At 40.5% G+C, this 16,309-nt stretch overlaps 2 protein-coding genes across 3 annotated transcripts in view; one reads left to right on the plus strand and one right to left on the minus strand.

Annotated features, from left to right (window-relative positions):
• Nucleotides 1-2,167: 2,167 nt before the first annotated feature.
• On the plus strand, nucleotides 2,168-12,585 carry CUNH17orf50 (chromosome unknown C17orf50 homolog). Its single transcript, XM_039334586.1, has 4 exons — nucleotides 2,168-2,237; nucleotides 5,953-6,196; nucleotides 9,201-9,397; nucleotides 11,355-12,585. The coding sequence occupies exons 2-4, from the start codon at nucleotides 5,970-5,972 to the stop codon at nucleotides 11,414-11,416; spliced, it is 486 nt and encodes a 161-aa protein (XP_039190520.1). The 5' UTR covers nucleotides 2,168-2,237; nucleotides 5,953-5,969; the 3' UTR covers nucleotides 11,417-12,585.
• Nucleotides 12,586-12,742: 157 nt separating this feature from the next.
• The window catches only part of MMP28 (matrix metallopeptidase 28), a 29,540-nt gene continuing 25,973 nt past the window's right edge, over nucleotides 12,743-16,309 (minus strand). For both annotated transcript variants that reach the window (XM_039334618.1, XM_039334619.1), the window contains one exon: nucleotides 12,743-16,251. In XM_039334618.1, coding sequence (XP_039190552.1) covers nucleotides 15,854-16,251 — 398 coding nt within the window. In that variant the 3' untranslated portion in view covers nucleotides 12,743-15,853. The remainder of the gene's footprint in view (nucleotides 16,252-16,309) is intronic.

Raw genomic sequence — 16,309 nt, forward strand, 5'->3', positions numbered from 1 at the left:
CAAAAGGCATGAGGAAAATTCTTTAATTTCACAACATATAGACAGACTTAACCATAGTTTCAACTGGGAAAATGTGACAATCCTAGACCAGGCCAAGCCCAAAAATGCCAGGGAATTTCTAGAAGCCTGGAACTCTGACAAATTAGCCATCAATAGACACATAAACATCAACAACATCTATAGACTATGCAAAGAGGCTATCACCCAGCCCAAAAGGGAACAAAAAGACCCAAGCACCTCTCCACCAGCAATCAGCACCCGGATCAGCATAGATTAACTCCAAGGTTAACATCAGATTAACAATCAAATAAACAATACCCCAATCAAGAAACTATCAAAGAAGCCAACAGCAAACACCCTAACCAAAGAATCTCTAATACCACCCCCAACAACACTGATAGACAAGCCATCAGGATATAAACTGACAGCAAACAGCACTCCTAGCTAGCACTGATGATGTTACCTGGTTTGGGTAATGAAACATCTGCAAGAAAACAAGCAAGCTCACAGAGCACCAAGGACCCCTCATTACTATATCCATTCTGCAAAAATCTGCATAACCATCAGATGGCAGCAGAGAGGTATAGGAGGTCCTTTGCTGGTATCTAGTTCTCCATGTATTGGCAACCCAATTCTCATAGACCTAAGAAAGTACAGTATATATTCTTTATGTAGAAAGCCCTGCTTCAATCCCTGGCATGCCTTCTGAAAGCCTTAGGAAGAGGGAGATGGGCAGTTAAGAAATACGAAACAAATATACAAACAAACACTATATCAGTCAGAATAGATAATGGATATATTCATATTTTCCAAGGAAGGTACATTCACACTAACCATTATGCTTGGTTAATGTTCATTAAACATTAACAAAACAACAACTGTACTGGTTTTGTGTGAACTCGGCCCATCTGATTAGCTTATGGGTCAAGATATTGTGTGCATCCAGCAAATGGGCTAATGTAATAACAGACTGTATGAATGCTCAAAGAATAAACTATCAAACTCAAACAAAGTAGTTCCCGATGCTAATTTCATTTGAAAACCTCCAGGGATGGAGCACTCATGACTCTGGGAGGCAAGCTGTTCCACTGATTAATTGTTCTCACTATCAAAAATATATATATATATCCTTGGTTCCAGGTGGGATCTCCCTCTGAAGAGCTTTCACCCATTGCTCCTTGTCCTGCCTTCAGGTGGTACAGAGAATAAATTGACACCTTCTTCCCTGTGTGCTCTTGGATGCAAATTTATAGCTAGAGATACATGTAAGTTTGGTGATCTAGGTATCACTTTGGCTAATAAGTCATCTTCACCCATTTCTTAATGGAGATAAGCTGATGTCAATAGGGCTACTAAGCCCACAACTGAGTTACTGTAATGCATTCTTTGTTGGACTGCCCTTGAAGAAAGCATGGAGTTTACAGCTGGAGCAGTGTGTTGTGGCTCAGAAAATGATTGCATATTACCTTGTTCTGCTAGAGTTGAATTGATTACCAATAGCATACCTGGTCAGTTTAAGGTGTAGGTCAGTGGTTCTCAACCTCAACAACTTTAAGATGTGTGGATTTCAACTCCCAGAATTCCCAGCCAAACTGTTGCTTAACATTGCTGGGGTTGAGAAACCCTGATTGAATATCTAAAATTTAGCAAAGCAGATTAAGGGAGAAAAATGCTCAAGAATCCAAAACTATTTAAGGCTTTAAAGGTCAAAACTCAGCACTTAGAACTGGGTTTGGAAGCAAATAGAAAGCTAGGGTAGCTATTTCAAGATCAGAGATAATTTGTAAAGTGCATGATATCAGCCATCTCCTTTTTCTCCTTTGTATTATTTGAAGTTACCAACACATACGAAGGTCAGTTACATAGGTTACAACTGTCTACATGAGACATAATGAAAGCATATATTGCTGTGGCCAGATTCATTTTTTCAGGGAGAGGTCCAGCTGTCTTTCAGTGAGAGCTTGGCAGACTCTCCTTATTCAGTTCCCATGCGGATTTCCCAAAAAAGCTAAATGGGGATGAAATTGGTTTGGGGTTAGAAACAGCCTTATTCACTTTGATGGGTAACCACCAGGAACTGAATAGAGGGAATGTTCCTTGTTGATCACTTGTGGTGTTTCCCCAGAACTTTCTGTATGAAATTCCATATGACCTCACAATGGCTGAAGTCAATTTGTTTTCATTTAGTTAGCTACAGTGTGATGGCCTGACGGGAGAGTCCTCTGGTGAAATAGAAGGTACAATTTCCTTTTTCTTTTGTGCTGAAAAAAAGATGTTATGCCTTAATACAGATAGTCCTTGACTTACAACCACAACTGAGCCCAAAATTTACATTGCTAAGTGAGACATTTGTTAAGTGAGTTTTTGCCCCATTTTATGACCTTTCTTGTCACAGTTGTTAAGTGAATCTTTGCAATTGTTAAGTTAGTAGCATGCTTGTTAAGTGAGTCTGGCTTCCCCATTGACTTTGCTTGTCAGAAGATTGCAAAGGATGATCACATGACCCCAGGACAGTGTAACCATCATAAATATGAACCAGTTGCCAAACATCTGAATGTTGATCCAATGACTATGGGGATGCTGCAATGGCCGTAAATGTGAAAAACAGTCATCAGACACTTTTTTCAATGCCGTTATAACTTTGAACAGTCACTAAATGAACTGTTGTAAGTTGAGGACTACTAGTACTGGAAAGAGAAGGGTTTTTTTTAAAAAAATAAATAAATCTGAAGCTCAAACCCTATGAAACCATAGGCCTTCTTTCCATTTGTCTCCAGTGGTCATGCTAAGGATTATTAAATGAAGAAGCTAGTTGCAAGGATAGAAGATTTTAAACTACCACTAAATCAGTGCTCTGTGACCCATAGCGCATGGGCTACAAATGGCATGTAAACTATATAGGCACAGAGAAGAGGAGAACAATTTGTATTCCAGGGCATTGGAGGGCAAGATAGGGGATGGGGCTGGTCAGGGAGAGGGGCAGCCTGGAGCTGAGGAGATATTTCCTGGCAGTGAGGGCAATTGATCAGTGGAGCGACTTACCTCCAGGGATTGTGGGTGCTTCATCACTGGAGATTTTTGGGAGGAGATTGGACAGCCATTTGTCAGAAATGGTACAGTTTTTCCTTCCTGAGCAGGGGGTTGGACTAGAAGACCTCCAAGGTCCCTTCAGCTGTATTCACATTCATCCCTTGCTGACTTCAGTGACTAAGAAAATAACAAAATGTACATCCTGATGTCATGAGGTAGATCCTGCCCTTTTATATTTGCAAATGTGAGATACAAATATATTATAAATCCCGACATCTGCAGTGTGATATCACAACACGTGCTCCATCACTCCCCACATTTTTCCATGAAACCAGAAAATCCCCAATTTTCAGATGCTCCATTTTTTTTAATAAGCATTGAAATAAGCCTATTGATTAGGCTTAATGCATGCATTTTATTTATCTTTTTAAAAGTCCAGCATTGACTTTTTCAGTGATATCACTGTGGAACTTCAAGAGACCCTCCAAATTGTGGGAAATGAGGCGTTTTAGTTGCCTGGAAAAAATAGTTTTCCTTTCCGTTCACAGTAACAGAAAGCAAAATAAATGTTTTTAGTTGCTGCAGTGATTAACACAGAACTTATGACAACATCTGTTGGAATGTTAGAATCCTTAAAAGCCTTTCAGGAATTATTATTATTACTGTTTTGGCAGATTAGAAAAAATGGGAAAATTTAAAAAATCCAGTAAGAGATTAATTTTCCTTTGATGAGAAGTCCTCATTTGTGTTAGCAATTATTTTTCACAACTTTGCTTGCTTTTTCTAATCAAAGCTAAAAAATGCAGTCCAGTTGGCAGATCTGTCAGCGGCCTGTATGTTTGTAGTCACACTCCATAAACTTCATTGTGAGATTTTTAAGAACGATATGTTGATTGATTTGGAGTTTCTGTGTTTTATTATAGTGGTCATAATGAGACTATTTGTTTCTTGAAATGTAAATATTGGAAGGTTTAGGGGATCATTTATTTTAAATTAAAGATTAATCTTATACACGAGTTACAATGGATCTGGTTTACTGCAAAGCTCAATAACAGTTCCTAGAACACCTTGAATTCCATAAAGGCCCATTCTTAATAAATAAAACACCAGAATTTTAGCAAACTCATTTGAGAACCAGCTTGGTTAATGGTTAAGGCACCAGGCTAGAAACCAGGAGACTGTGAGTTCTAGTCCTACCCTAGGCATGAAAGCTGACTAGGTGACTTTGGGACAATCACCAGGACATTGTGAGTTCTAGTCTCATCTCAGGCATCAAAGCCAACTAGGCAGTGGTGGGATTCAAATATGTGAACAACTGGTTCTCTGTGTGAATGCCGCCTCTGGAAGTCCATTCTGGGCATGGGCAACAAAAAATTAGCTACCGGTTCTGCTGAAGTGGTGCAAACTGGCTGAATCCCACCACTGAAACTAGGTGACTTTGGGACAATCACCAGGACACTGTGAGTTCTAGTCCTGCCTCAGGCATGAAAACCAACTGGGTGACCTTGGGCCAATCATTCTTTCTCAATCTATGACAGTGATGGCAAACCTTTTAGAGACTGAGTGCCCAAACTACAACCCAAAAGCCATTTATGCATCATCGGGTGCCGGGTGGGTATGGCCGTTGGGTGGGTATGGCCATTGGGTGGGTGTGGCCCATTGGGTGGGCGTGGCTGCAGTGGTAATGGCAGACTGGGTAGGACTAAAAAGTTCAATCAATCAATTCCAACTTTGCAAGATCTTTTTTTCCCGTGAGAAGTTGAAATTGACTGACTGAACCTTTTTTTTTTTTTGCACACGGCGGCGGAGGCCTAAAGCGAAAAGGTTTTATAAAACCCAGCTGAAGGCCTAGGACTGGGGTGAAGGCACGCATGCCCACATAGAGGGTTCTGAGTGCCACCGCTGGCACCCATGCCATAGGTTCGCCACCGCTGGCCTATGATGTCAGGCTTGGACAACAAGTCAGTTGGTCAATTCCTGATGCAACCAATGGATGAATATTGGGTTGATCCCAAAAAGCCAATCCTGCACCTGTGGGAAAATGCTAGGAAGTAAGAAAGAAAAGAAATACAGCAAACTCATTGCTTTCCTTGTAAAAGTACTCATTTGCTCAGACACAAGACAGTAATAAATTGGGAATTATCAATAAGTATTTTGGATGGGGAGGTTGGCTACAGAGGAGAGAGCAGTCTTCTGAGGTGTCTTGAGAGCAGCTACAGGCAGCCACTGCTGCAGCTATTTTGCACTGTAAGTAGGCAAGGCCTTGCCCCATGGCAACCATTGTCCCTGAACACCCAGCATGCCTCCAGCTCAAAGAGGCTGGGATCTGTGTCTCCTGTTCTTTATCACTAACTATTCTTCACTTTTAGACACCTTTGGCCTGGAAGATTGAGTCTCCATTGACATATTACAATACATTTGGAAAGAAACCCCTGAAGTTGGTGTGGCAAGAGTTGGTACATTCCAACGACTTTCTGACTCTCTACCTAATTTTGTTCTGACTGATGAAGTTGCTTGAATGAGCAGTGAAATGTCTCAGATTAACAAAATTTGGTACACTTGTCATGATTCAGCCTTTAGACACCTTTGGCCTGGATGACTGAGTCTTCTTTGACCTATTCTTTACTACTAAGACCCATGGTGGCGCGGTGGTTAGAATGCAGTATTGCAAGCTAATTCTTCTGACTGCCAACTGCCAGCATTTCGGCCGTTCGAGTCTCACCAGCTCAAGCTTGACTCAGCCTTCCATCCTTCCGAGGTCAGTAAAATGAGGACCCAGATTGTTGGGGGCAATATGCTGACTCTGCTTACAGCTTAGAGAGGGCTGTAAAGCACTATGAAGTGGAATATAAGTCTAAGTGCTACTGCTATTGCTACTTACTGTTCTAATTTGTCTTCCCTTCTTTCTGGGGGGGGGGGCAGGTTTCAAATGATTTCCAATGTCCCAAAACAGACAAGAACAGGAAGAAACCCAGTCAGATGAAAAATGCCACCAAGAGCTAGAAGCAGTGGAAAAGGAGTTGGAAGACAGTGCAGACATAACTGATTTTAACCTGCTAGATGGTCCTCAGACTTCAACCGCAGAACAAGCACTGAAGCCTGAGAGCTGGCTTTGGGGATGGTTTCCCTTCCCTCTTCTCTCCGGGCTGACCTGGTTGGGAGACAGGTACTAGCAATGCTTTAAACCAGGCTAAGCCATCTCCTTCATGTTGGTTAGTCTTGAAAGGCTCCATTTAAGGCTAACAGAGGGTAGAAACGTGGAATCCTAACACTGGGGAGATCCTTGGAGACCATCTACTCCATCTCTGTACTCAGTGCTGCAGATCTGCAGCTTCCCTAATGGTGTCCTGATGGGTCTTTAATTTCTGGATTCCCCATGGATTTGGGGGGGGGAGGCTGAAGTTCAGCTAAGGCAGTGGTTCTCAACCTGTGGGTCGGGACCCCATTTGGGGTCGAACGACCATTTCACGGGGGTCGCCAAACCACGCTGTCTGCCATTTTTTTCCCTTTTCCCTAGCTGTCCTACTCCCTCTTATTGGTGGCCACACCCACTTGGGGGTCACCACAACATGGGGAACTGTATTATGGGGTCACGGCATTAGAAAGGTTGAGAACCACTGAGCTAAGGTGTTGAGCACCATGTTGGGGACAGTTGAAAAGATGGTTCTTGAAGCAAGAAAGAGACCAATACTTTGAACAATGAGTCGCCTATTCATCAATTGAAACTCTTGTATTATGATAAGTCCTGCCTCTTTTTCCAGCTGGACACCATGCAATTACGTATTTTTCACATTAAAATACTCTGTGGCAGGGAGCAAAACCAATGACCATGTGGACAAGGCCTCTGTGTCATATTATAAACCCTGTTTATTTTCAAAGGACAACCCTAAGTTTCACATCATTAGAGGAAAAATACAATTTTCTTCTGTCCACGTTTTCCAAAGGGTGCTGGACTGTTCATCATTTTATTAAACAGATTCCCCCTCCCTTGGTCTACCACCTTAAAATGTTTACTCCATTTACTCCTAAAGGAGAAATGGAGATAAAATCTTAGGCAGAAAGAGGGCCCAGTTTCCCTTTCCTCAGGCAGAAACCTGAGGAGGCCACTCTTTAGAAATGCAGATTTGATAATCCATTCAGAAAGACTGGGGCACAGTATTCATAAGCAAAATGCCTACAGCTGATGGGGATTTAAGAATTGCATTCCCCCGCCCAGCTCCAAGGACAGGACAGGACTTTCAGGACATAATAGGATTAACCCACCACCATTAGACTAGCAAAAGACACAAAAGCCCATCTCATTGCACAACCCAGAAACATTTCCATTTCAAAGTCTCAGAGCCCCATAAAGATCTACCCACTCTCAACTCCATTTGGTCAGCTGTCTCAGAACTGCATACTATTGTGGGTTCTGCTCATCATTAAACCTTCTTTCCAAATGGCTAGCCTCCGTTTTATTTCCAGAGTCTTAGCCTCCATTTTATTTACTCCCAGCTTGGAACTGGACCTGATGGTCTTTCTTCCAACAAGAGAAAGCTGCATTTTTGCTTGGGAGCCCCTTTAATCATCATTGATGAATGCTGGAGGAGGAAACAGGTCTGCCCTAGCTCTGTGGTTGGTTCAGAAGTACCACTACTTAGGACTGGTCTGTGGATAAGCTCCCTAACCCCCTCGAAGATCAGAGGAAGAATCACCTTCAGAATCAGTTTGCATCACAGTTAGAAAGAAGGAATCTCTTTTCTCCCTTCCCCTAAAAAAACAAACAAAAAAAAACCACTAACAATTTGTAAAAAGAAACACCTGTCTGGAGCTATCTGCTTGTCTGATGATTTGCAAATAACAAGAGCTAGAGATTTAGTCTTTAAAAAAAATGTTTCGCAACTTTTTTTTTCACCTACTCGCCTTCTTGCTGCTGATCTATTTCAAGCACTTTAGTCTCATTTAAATCTTTAAGTTAAATCTCATTTTATGTTCTGAGCCGGAGGAGTTCATTCTGGAAAAACAGATTGGAAACATGGATCAAGCTGAGAGCATTTTGAGCTGAGCGAGATAATATATTGCAAGGTGGTATGGGTAGTCCTCGACTTACGACCACAATTGAGCCCAACATTTCCATTGCTAAGCAAGACAACTATTGTGAGTTTTGCCACATTTTATTACCTTTCTTGGCCCAGCTGTCAAGTGAATCACTTAACATGGTTAAGTGAATCCAGCTTCCCCACTGACTTTATTCATTTATTATTTATTTATTGAATTTATTTGCCATCTGTCTCGTAGCAAACACCTTTGGGCAGCTTCTAGCTTTAAAGCATTAAAATCCTAACATAAATATCTTTAAAAGAATAAAAATAGAAATCCCAATCAGGATAAAATATTGTTAAAAGATGGAGAGGGAGGGACTTTGCTTGTCAGAAATTCACAAAAAGTGATCACATGACCCCGGGACACTGCAACCATCCTAAATACATGCCTGTTGCCAAACATCTGAATTTTGATCAGGTGACCCCGGGGATGTTGCAACGGCCATGTGAAAACCTGTCATAAGTCACTTTTTTCAATGCTGTTATAACTTTGAATAGGCACTGAATTACAAAGATGATTAGGGGACTGGAGGCTAAAACATATAAGGAACAGTTGCTGGAATTGGGTTATGTCTAGTTTAACGAAGAGAAGGACGAGGGGGGGGGGACAGGATAGTAGTGTTCCAATATCTCAGGGGCTGCTACAAAGAAGAGGGAGTCAAGCTATTTTCCAAGGCGCCTGAAGGCAGGACAAGGAGCAATGGATGGAAACTAATCAAGGAGAGAAACAACCTAGAACTAAGGAGAAACTTCCTGATAGTTAGAACAATTAACCAGAGGAACAAACTGCCTCCAGAAGCGGTGAATGCGCCAACACTGGAAGTTTTTAAGAAGAGATTGGACAGTCAATTGTCCAAAATGTTATAGGGTTTCCTGCCTGAGCAGGGGGTTGGATTAGATGACCTCCAAGGTCCCATCCAACTGTTATTATTAGTATTATTATTATTACTATTACTATTATTATTATTATTATTATTATTATTATTATTGCCTGAAACAGCAGGGTTTGAAAAGCATCTTCTGCTTCCTGGAAGAGAATTGCTTTTACTCTGAGCCATTTTAAGTGTCTGAATTCTTTCTTTGCTACAGAAACAAGTCCCTTCAGGAGCCAGTTTGCTGCCAAGTGCAGAGAAAAAGAACATCCAGTAACATGTGCCCAGCATGTGAGATTATGTTCTGCAAAAAATGTGAGACATTACATTACAGCCGGGTCTTCATTGAACATGGGCTCCTGGGTCACAGCACAGAAGGCTTGCCAGAGGCTCCGAGTCCCACTGTGAGCACAGGCAAGACACCTTTTTGGGTTTCTACATTGTAATCTGTAGACTCAGCCACCGGTGGCTGGGTTTATTTATTTATCAAGTTTGTAAAGCTGAGAAAAATCTTCCGAGACCAGGAATGGTGCTAATGATATGGAAAGAGAGGCTGCTTCGTTTCTTTTCTGGTGATGGTAAATGTAAAATAGGCTTTGCCTTCTGCTTATGAAATACCCAGCAGCATCTGATCCACTCCCTTGAAAGAACAGACCCTGAAATAGCCCCAAAAGGAATAATTTATGAGCTTTGGTCACTTTGATGCAATGGCTAGGGTGCTGGCCTAGAAATCAGGAGACTGAGGGTTCTAGTCCTGCCTTAGGCATGAAAGCCAGCTGTTGATTTTGAACAAGCCACTGTCTTTCAACTCAATCCATCTCACTGGGTTCCTGTTGTATGGATGCTTTGTGCTGACTAAAAATAAACAAAGGGATGGACATCTAATAAATAAATATTTTGGCTCCTGTTTGTCAGCTTCATATCCCACCCTTTTCCCAGGAGCTCAGTCGAGGGCTCAGTTTGTTACAGGACCTCAAATTTGAGAGTAGGCTCAGCATAACCCAAAGTCAATGTTTTTCCGTGGCGGAAGATGAATGTTAGTTTGAACATGAATTTTCCAATCCTAGAATAACTTCTTAACTACAATTCCACATTGGTTTTTCAGAGTTCTACAAAAATTGTAAGGAGGGAGAGGGAGAGAGAGAGACAAAGAGACAAAGAGAGATTGCATGATTAAAACTCTGCCCCATTTTATGCATAGGAAAAGGGTGTGGGTTTGATCGTGCAACCACAGATGCTATCCTGATTTTTTTCAAAATCCTGCAAAAGCTTCATGAGAAAACTCAATTATCAAGTTTCTCTAATATTTTGAAGTATAAGCCTCATTTATTCATTAAAAGATAGAGATTAAAATTAAGCAAATCTACCCTGCTAGGCAAATGCAAGTTATGTAACAGAAGGGAAAACCATGAGATGTATGAGTAGAGACTAATCATCTTAACTAAATTTAATTACATGTAAAGTTATTTTACTTTAAACATGTATACAGCTGCTCATCTTCCAATCGACTCTAAATAAAATAATATCACCGTTTAGTTTTTATTTTAGTCCTCTGTGCTACAATTTAGAGCAATGGTTTTCCAAGATGGCAACTTTAAGATGTGTGGATTTCAATTCCCAGAATTCCATGCTGGCTGAAATATTCTGGAAGTCCACATATTTTAAAGATGCCAAGTTAGAAAAGCACTAACTTAAACTGGGCAACTTTAAAATGTGTGGACTTCATCTTCCAGAGAGTAGCTTCTGAAGCATCACTGAAAAGCCCAGTACAATTCTGAGATTTGAAAAAAAACAACCATTCTTGGAATACAGAGATATATTTATCTTGTCCAGCAGGGCACATCTTGCAAAACAAAAAAATAGCAGTTGGGCTTGGTATTCAAAAACCACCTGCCTCTCAGCATTCAACATATGGGGACAACCCATTGGGAGAAGCTATCCCTTCAGGGTCTGTCTGAATGTTCTAGGACAGTGTTTCTCAACCTTGGCAACTTTAAGATGTGTCTGACAGACTTGAATTCTGGGAGTTAAAGTCCACATATTTTAAGGTTGCCAAGATTGAGAAACACTGTCCTAGGAGGAAGTATTTAGTTGGCTATAATGGTTGGACAGCAGATACTGGACTTGAAGAACATTTTGGTCTGAGGTAGCAAGGCTGATGTTATGCTTTTTTTAAAAAAAATACACACATTTATGAAAAACAGAATTTAGCACATACAGTAGCATGTATAGCATTATTAGCTATAAATGTAACTATGCCAGGCGCTAAGCCTAACGAGGAAAGGGCTTCATCCAGATATTTAGCTTATCATTAGTGGAAATAATGCTGGACTGGATAAACCTAGGTCTGATTTAACTGTTTTTATTCCAGGTTCCATAGACTTAGTTGATGCTCCAGTGGAAGCAGAAGCTAGAGAGACAAAGTGGCCATGAGAGGGAACAATGGACATTTCTTGATGGCCCACCAACACCAGCCATCTGCTTAATTTATTAACCTAAAAGGATGGAAGTTTGCCCAACTTCACCATGACTACTCATATGTGTATGCAGAAAGGATTGTTGTGAATAAAATCTATTTGGCTTTGAGGCTTTCCAAAAACATGGAGTTATAATAAGGTTGGAAGGATACCAGAAAAATCTTAAGTATAGCATCCTAAAGATTAGGATGGTTCTAATCTTTACCTCTGCTAGCTCAGTTCATAGATTTTAACTATGTTCTAGTCACTTTCATACTTTTATTTATATCAATGTTCTCCAACTTGTTACCTCCAACTGTGTTGGTAGCCTCTCCTACTAATATTTCATGTTTGGTCTAGAAACGTGTCTTTAAACCCTCAGAACTTCTTATGATCATCGTATGTAGTTTCCCAAGTTTCCTTGGAATTAACAAATTTGGGATCAATAAGAAAAACATTTATTTTTTTCCCAAGCTACTTGAGTTTGGGTATTTTGTGTTTATAGTGTGAGGGAATCCTACCAAAGTTATTGTCATACAAAAATTAGCCAATGGTTTTAGTTGTGTCATTTAGAATGAAAAGTTCATCTGGAAGTCAACCTAAAATCCCATTATTGGTGGGGAATAAATGACTGAAAGCAAAACAGAACATCTTTGCCAGAAACTCTGTCAGCCCAAGAAGATAAACCAGACTTAAGAAATTAATGCTGTAGAGATTTTATTGAACAGTTATAGTAACAGAATCTTGCAGGCCTGAATGTGCTTCCTCCTCCCTCACTTTATCTTTATGTGAACTAGGAAAGGAAGCAGTTTCTCAGGTTATTTTATTGGTCTGGGCTCAAGCCCCGTTTATCTGACTGTTGCCTTAGTAGCAGCTCTTCAAGGCCATTCCATCTGCCCTGCACAAATAGTGAATGGCCTCCCTGAAATTTGCAGGTGTGCTAAACTGCCTGGAGGATTTCCTTTCCCTGGTCTGATACAGTGGTTCAGTGTGTCATCTTGGCATAATATGAACCATGCTATTATGTTAATAAGGTGACCAACTTTTTTACAATTAAAAGGACACAAATAAATTGAAGAAAAAAATATCGTAAATAAAAGAAACATTTTATTCATTGCAACAATACAGATAACTTGCATGTGCAAAGTTTGCCAGGTGTTTTGGCACACTCAGCAGCAATTCCTATTGGCTTTCGAAAGCCAATAGTGGGAGTAGCACAGCTCATGCAAAAGTTGAAAAAAAAAACCATCAAAAAAAGGTGCCGGAACGCCGTTCTGAGCGTTCTATGAGGGAAAAAAAAAAAAGCCCTGCAAATTAGTCTTCAAATATCGAAAAGGAGGACATGAAGGAGGACACTTTTTGAGGGAGGACAGAACTTACAAAAGGAGGACTGTCCTCCCTAAAGGAGGACAGTTGGTCACCTTAATGTTAAACAACAATATGATTTGTTTGGACAGCGTGTGTGTTCTATGCACAGCAACTGTGTGTTCAGTATCTGGATGATTGGCCATTTTCACCCAGAGTGAGTCAATCCAGGTGTTCCAGGACTAATTCATGCATTTCTGGAAATGGAGGAGCAGAAAGTGGTTTGTGGTATCTTGACCCAAATTATTTTAAAACTTTTACTTCCTGTTCTGGACAATCCACTTCTGGAAAAAACTGAACCAGCCCTGAGAATACAGAGACAGGCTGTTTTCAGTGAGAAACGGATAGTTTTTTTCCCACCTCCAGTAGTTTGTTAATCCAAAAGTTAGGCTTAGCATGTTGCAAAAACATAGTTATAAAGTCCTTAACTCTGAAATACATGGTTTCTGAGAATCAGAAGATATATTAATTCAAACAAAAGGAAACAATTCTAACAATTGTTTGCTCAGTGACAGGTAGCAAAGAAATGTAAGTGACGGAGCAAGTGAAACAACATTGATAGCTGTCAGTCTTCTAGCTGAACATTTTTACCATTCAGGATCCATTGCAAAGTATGCCTTTGTCATTTTGGCTGTTCAGAAATGTCCTCTTCCAGCTTTGCCAACCAGTGCAAAATTGCTCAATGTATATGTATGCATTGTGCATGCCTTTTAACTGGTAAACAAATGTCTAATCCTGGGAAACAGGCTGCTGCCTTCTAAACAGTTTGTCAGCATGGGACTGACAAAAGTCAACATTGGCATGTTGCAACATGAAGAAGGACAAAGAATGAACAACTCCTTTTTACATTCTTCTGGCAAGGAAAAGGAGACCAAGTGTCATAGTGCAACAAGAAATAAAAGATGAAAACAATTTATCTGTAGTCATCTGATCATCATTCTGTTGATCATCAACAGAAGAAAATGATTTTGTTACCATTATAAAATATTACAAAAATAAGGACACAATGACCATGTTCACATAAGATGCCACCAGTCAATCTCCAAAGCATCAGACATAATTCCTCACCTGTCAGGCCCCAAGAAAGACATGGAATTACTTCTGACTAATTTCCTTTATTTCTCCTCACCTCTAGACAGAAATCTTGCCAAACTAAAGCAACTATTTGCATCACTATAGATATACTCTGGGAATCACTCGGGAGGAGCCGCCTTAGCTATCTTTCTCCCAACCAAAGCTTCCATGCTTCAGTGCATCTTTGCCCTCTGGAGTGCAGCCCCTCCCTCCTGGGAATCCAGAATACATTCCACCACATCTGCATTCAATTTGGCAACTATCATAATAACCAGATCTGCCTGGCATACAAAGATTTTGTAGCTGAAGAATACTGGTGAAGTTTCATTTTATAGCTGTGAAATGACTTGGCTGTTATGGCCAATTGGTATTTCAGAAATGTGTTTTATAACTGCCCAGCTTTTGCCATGAGTTGCTGACATGATTGCTTGATAGAGTATAATACTATCTGAGCTCAGCCCTACAGAACAACCAAGTTCTAAATGCCAGAGCAGCTTGTCTAAGCATTGTAGAAGACAATTTACATGCCACTGGTATCACCAAAGCTTGAAAACATAACCGTCTCAGTCACAATCACTGGGAACATAAGGGGGTTCTGCCTATTGGCTTCAATGTGGGAAATCAGATGTTAGTCAAGATGAATTTCATATCTGTTGAATCAGAATGTCTCTCTATATGTTCTTGGAAACAATGATGTAAGAATATTCCAAACCTCTAAATAGGGACAGCTATTAAAAATAGCAGCATCTTTCAAATATATCAGTTTGAGAAAAATTATCTCGGAATTGCAGGTCTACTGAAAATTGTAGGAGAAAAGCTGGCAGAGTCTGGGCACAGAATCAAGAGAGGATGCAGCCTAGAATCATTATGTGTCCATAAATACTCCAAGTCCAGCTCCTCTTGAATTCCATTAACTCTTATCTACAATAGCGGCAATTTAGTGCTGACCATTTGTTGACTAGATTCTTGTGTATAGGCTTGAACAATAAATCTTTTGAACTGGAACTTATATCTGATCCTGATTCTTCATGCCTGACAGAAATAATATCAATATGTTAGAAGACTTGGCAGATATTAGGTAAAAAAACAATCCTCTAGCAATTTAATGCACTTTGGGTATCCAAAGGGAAGCCTCAGATTCATTCCTCAATCTGTTGTGACGGTGTGGAGTCCTTCTGAGTGTACCATATTTTTTTCTTTATACAAATGTTGCAGTGAAACTATATACGTGGAAAAAGAATACAGGATTGCTATAATATAACACCAAAATCCTACAAAATGGTTACCTGTATAAGAGAAAAACTAAAAGCACCATATAGAAAATACATTTTCTAACAGGAAGGAGAGGTAGTAATTTGGAACACGCTCAGCGCCATACTGAAGATGTATCAAGTGGAACAAACTCCGAAGGTAGACGGAACATGATTAGGCACCGGTATTTGAGGCTCATTTGTAGAGGAAAATTTACTTCTGAAAAGACCTTCTGGTTTTCCATTCTTCATGGCAGTCACTTCTGGATGATAAATACAGAAGACTTCAAGTTAAACTTATAGTTGTAAGAAGGCCCGTTTCTATATGAAGGTGCAGCCAACTGCCGGTGGAGAATTACGCTTATCTTCAGTCTTCCTTTCTAGAATGCCTCTGACTGACTAGAAGGCACAACATCAATTTAGTGTCTTACAATCACTGCAAATCAAGGACCGGTGTGTCTCGCCCACTTCACAATAAATTAACATTGATGGTGCAAATCTTGATTGATGGTTCCTCACATCAAACTCTTTTGCTTCCGGAGAGTTTGCATTTTTCTTCCAGAAAATACAATTTTGGCTCAGGCCTTTTGGTTTTTTGTAATCTCTTTGGGACCAGATTAAATGCAAACTTGGAATGCTGCTGAACACAGAGTAAATAGTTTGAGAAGTTCTAGCCTTCTGGAGATTTTACTGGCAAAATGAGTGACAAATCCAGAGATAAAAGATCAGCCCCCAGCTTGATTTAGACTGACATCCTGACAGCCTAGCCACCTCAGTTGAACAGCCCATTTTCCAGTTTCTACGATTTCTAGCTTCTCTGGGTTGAATTTCCAGAACTGGTCATTTCGAAAGAAGTATACAAAGCCATCCTGATGTGTGAGAGCACCATTTGCCAAAGTTGGAACCCCTCCCCAGTCTTTCAAGCTTCGGGGATAATAAGGTTCCACTTGGAGGGTCTCCTCATTGACTACATAATACTTAGGTCCTTTAAAAAGCACCAGCTGACGGAGTGGCTGGAAGAACAGGGCAGTGTCAGGGTGACGTGGGAGATCACCAGTAAGGCTGCACTTTTGGGGAAAACCAACTTCTAGGAAAGATCCTTTGTAGCGCCAGCATCGGCCACCTGTTGAAAGTAACAGAGGAAAGAATGTTGTAAGGAAACAAAGCCTGTCAATTATTAA

Source organism: Crotalus tigris, unplaced genomic scaffold (assembly GCF_016545835.1).
Source record: "Crotalus tigris isolate CLP2741 ecotype Arizona unplaced genomic scaffold, ASM1654583v1 scf7180000017632.1879674, whole genome shotgun sequence".
Lineage (NCBI taxonomy): Eukaryota > Metazoa > Chordata > Lepidosauria > Squamata > Viperidae > Crotalus > Crotalus tigris.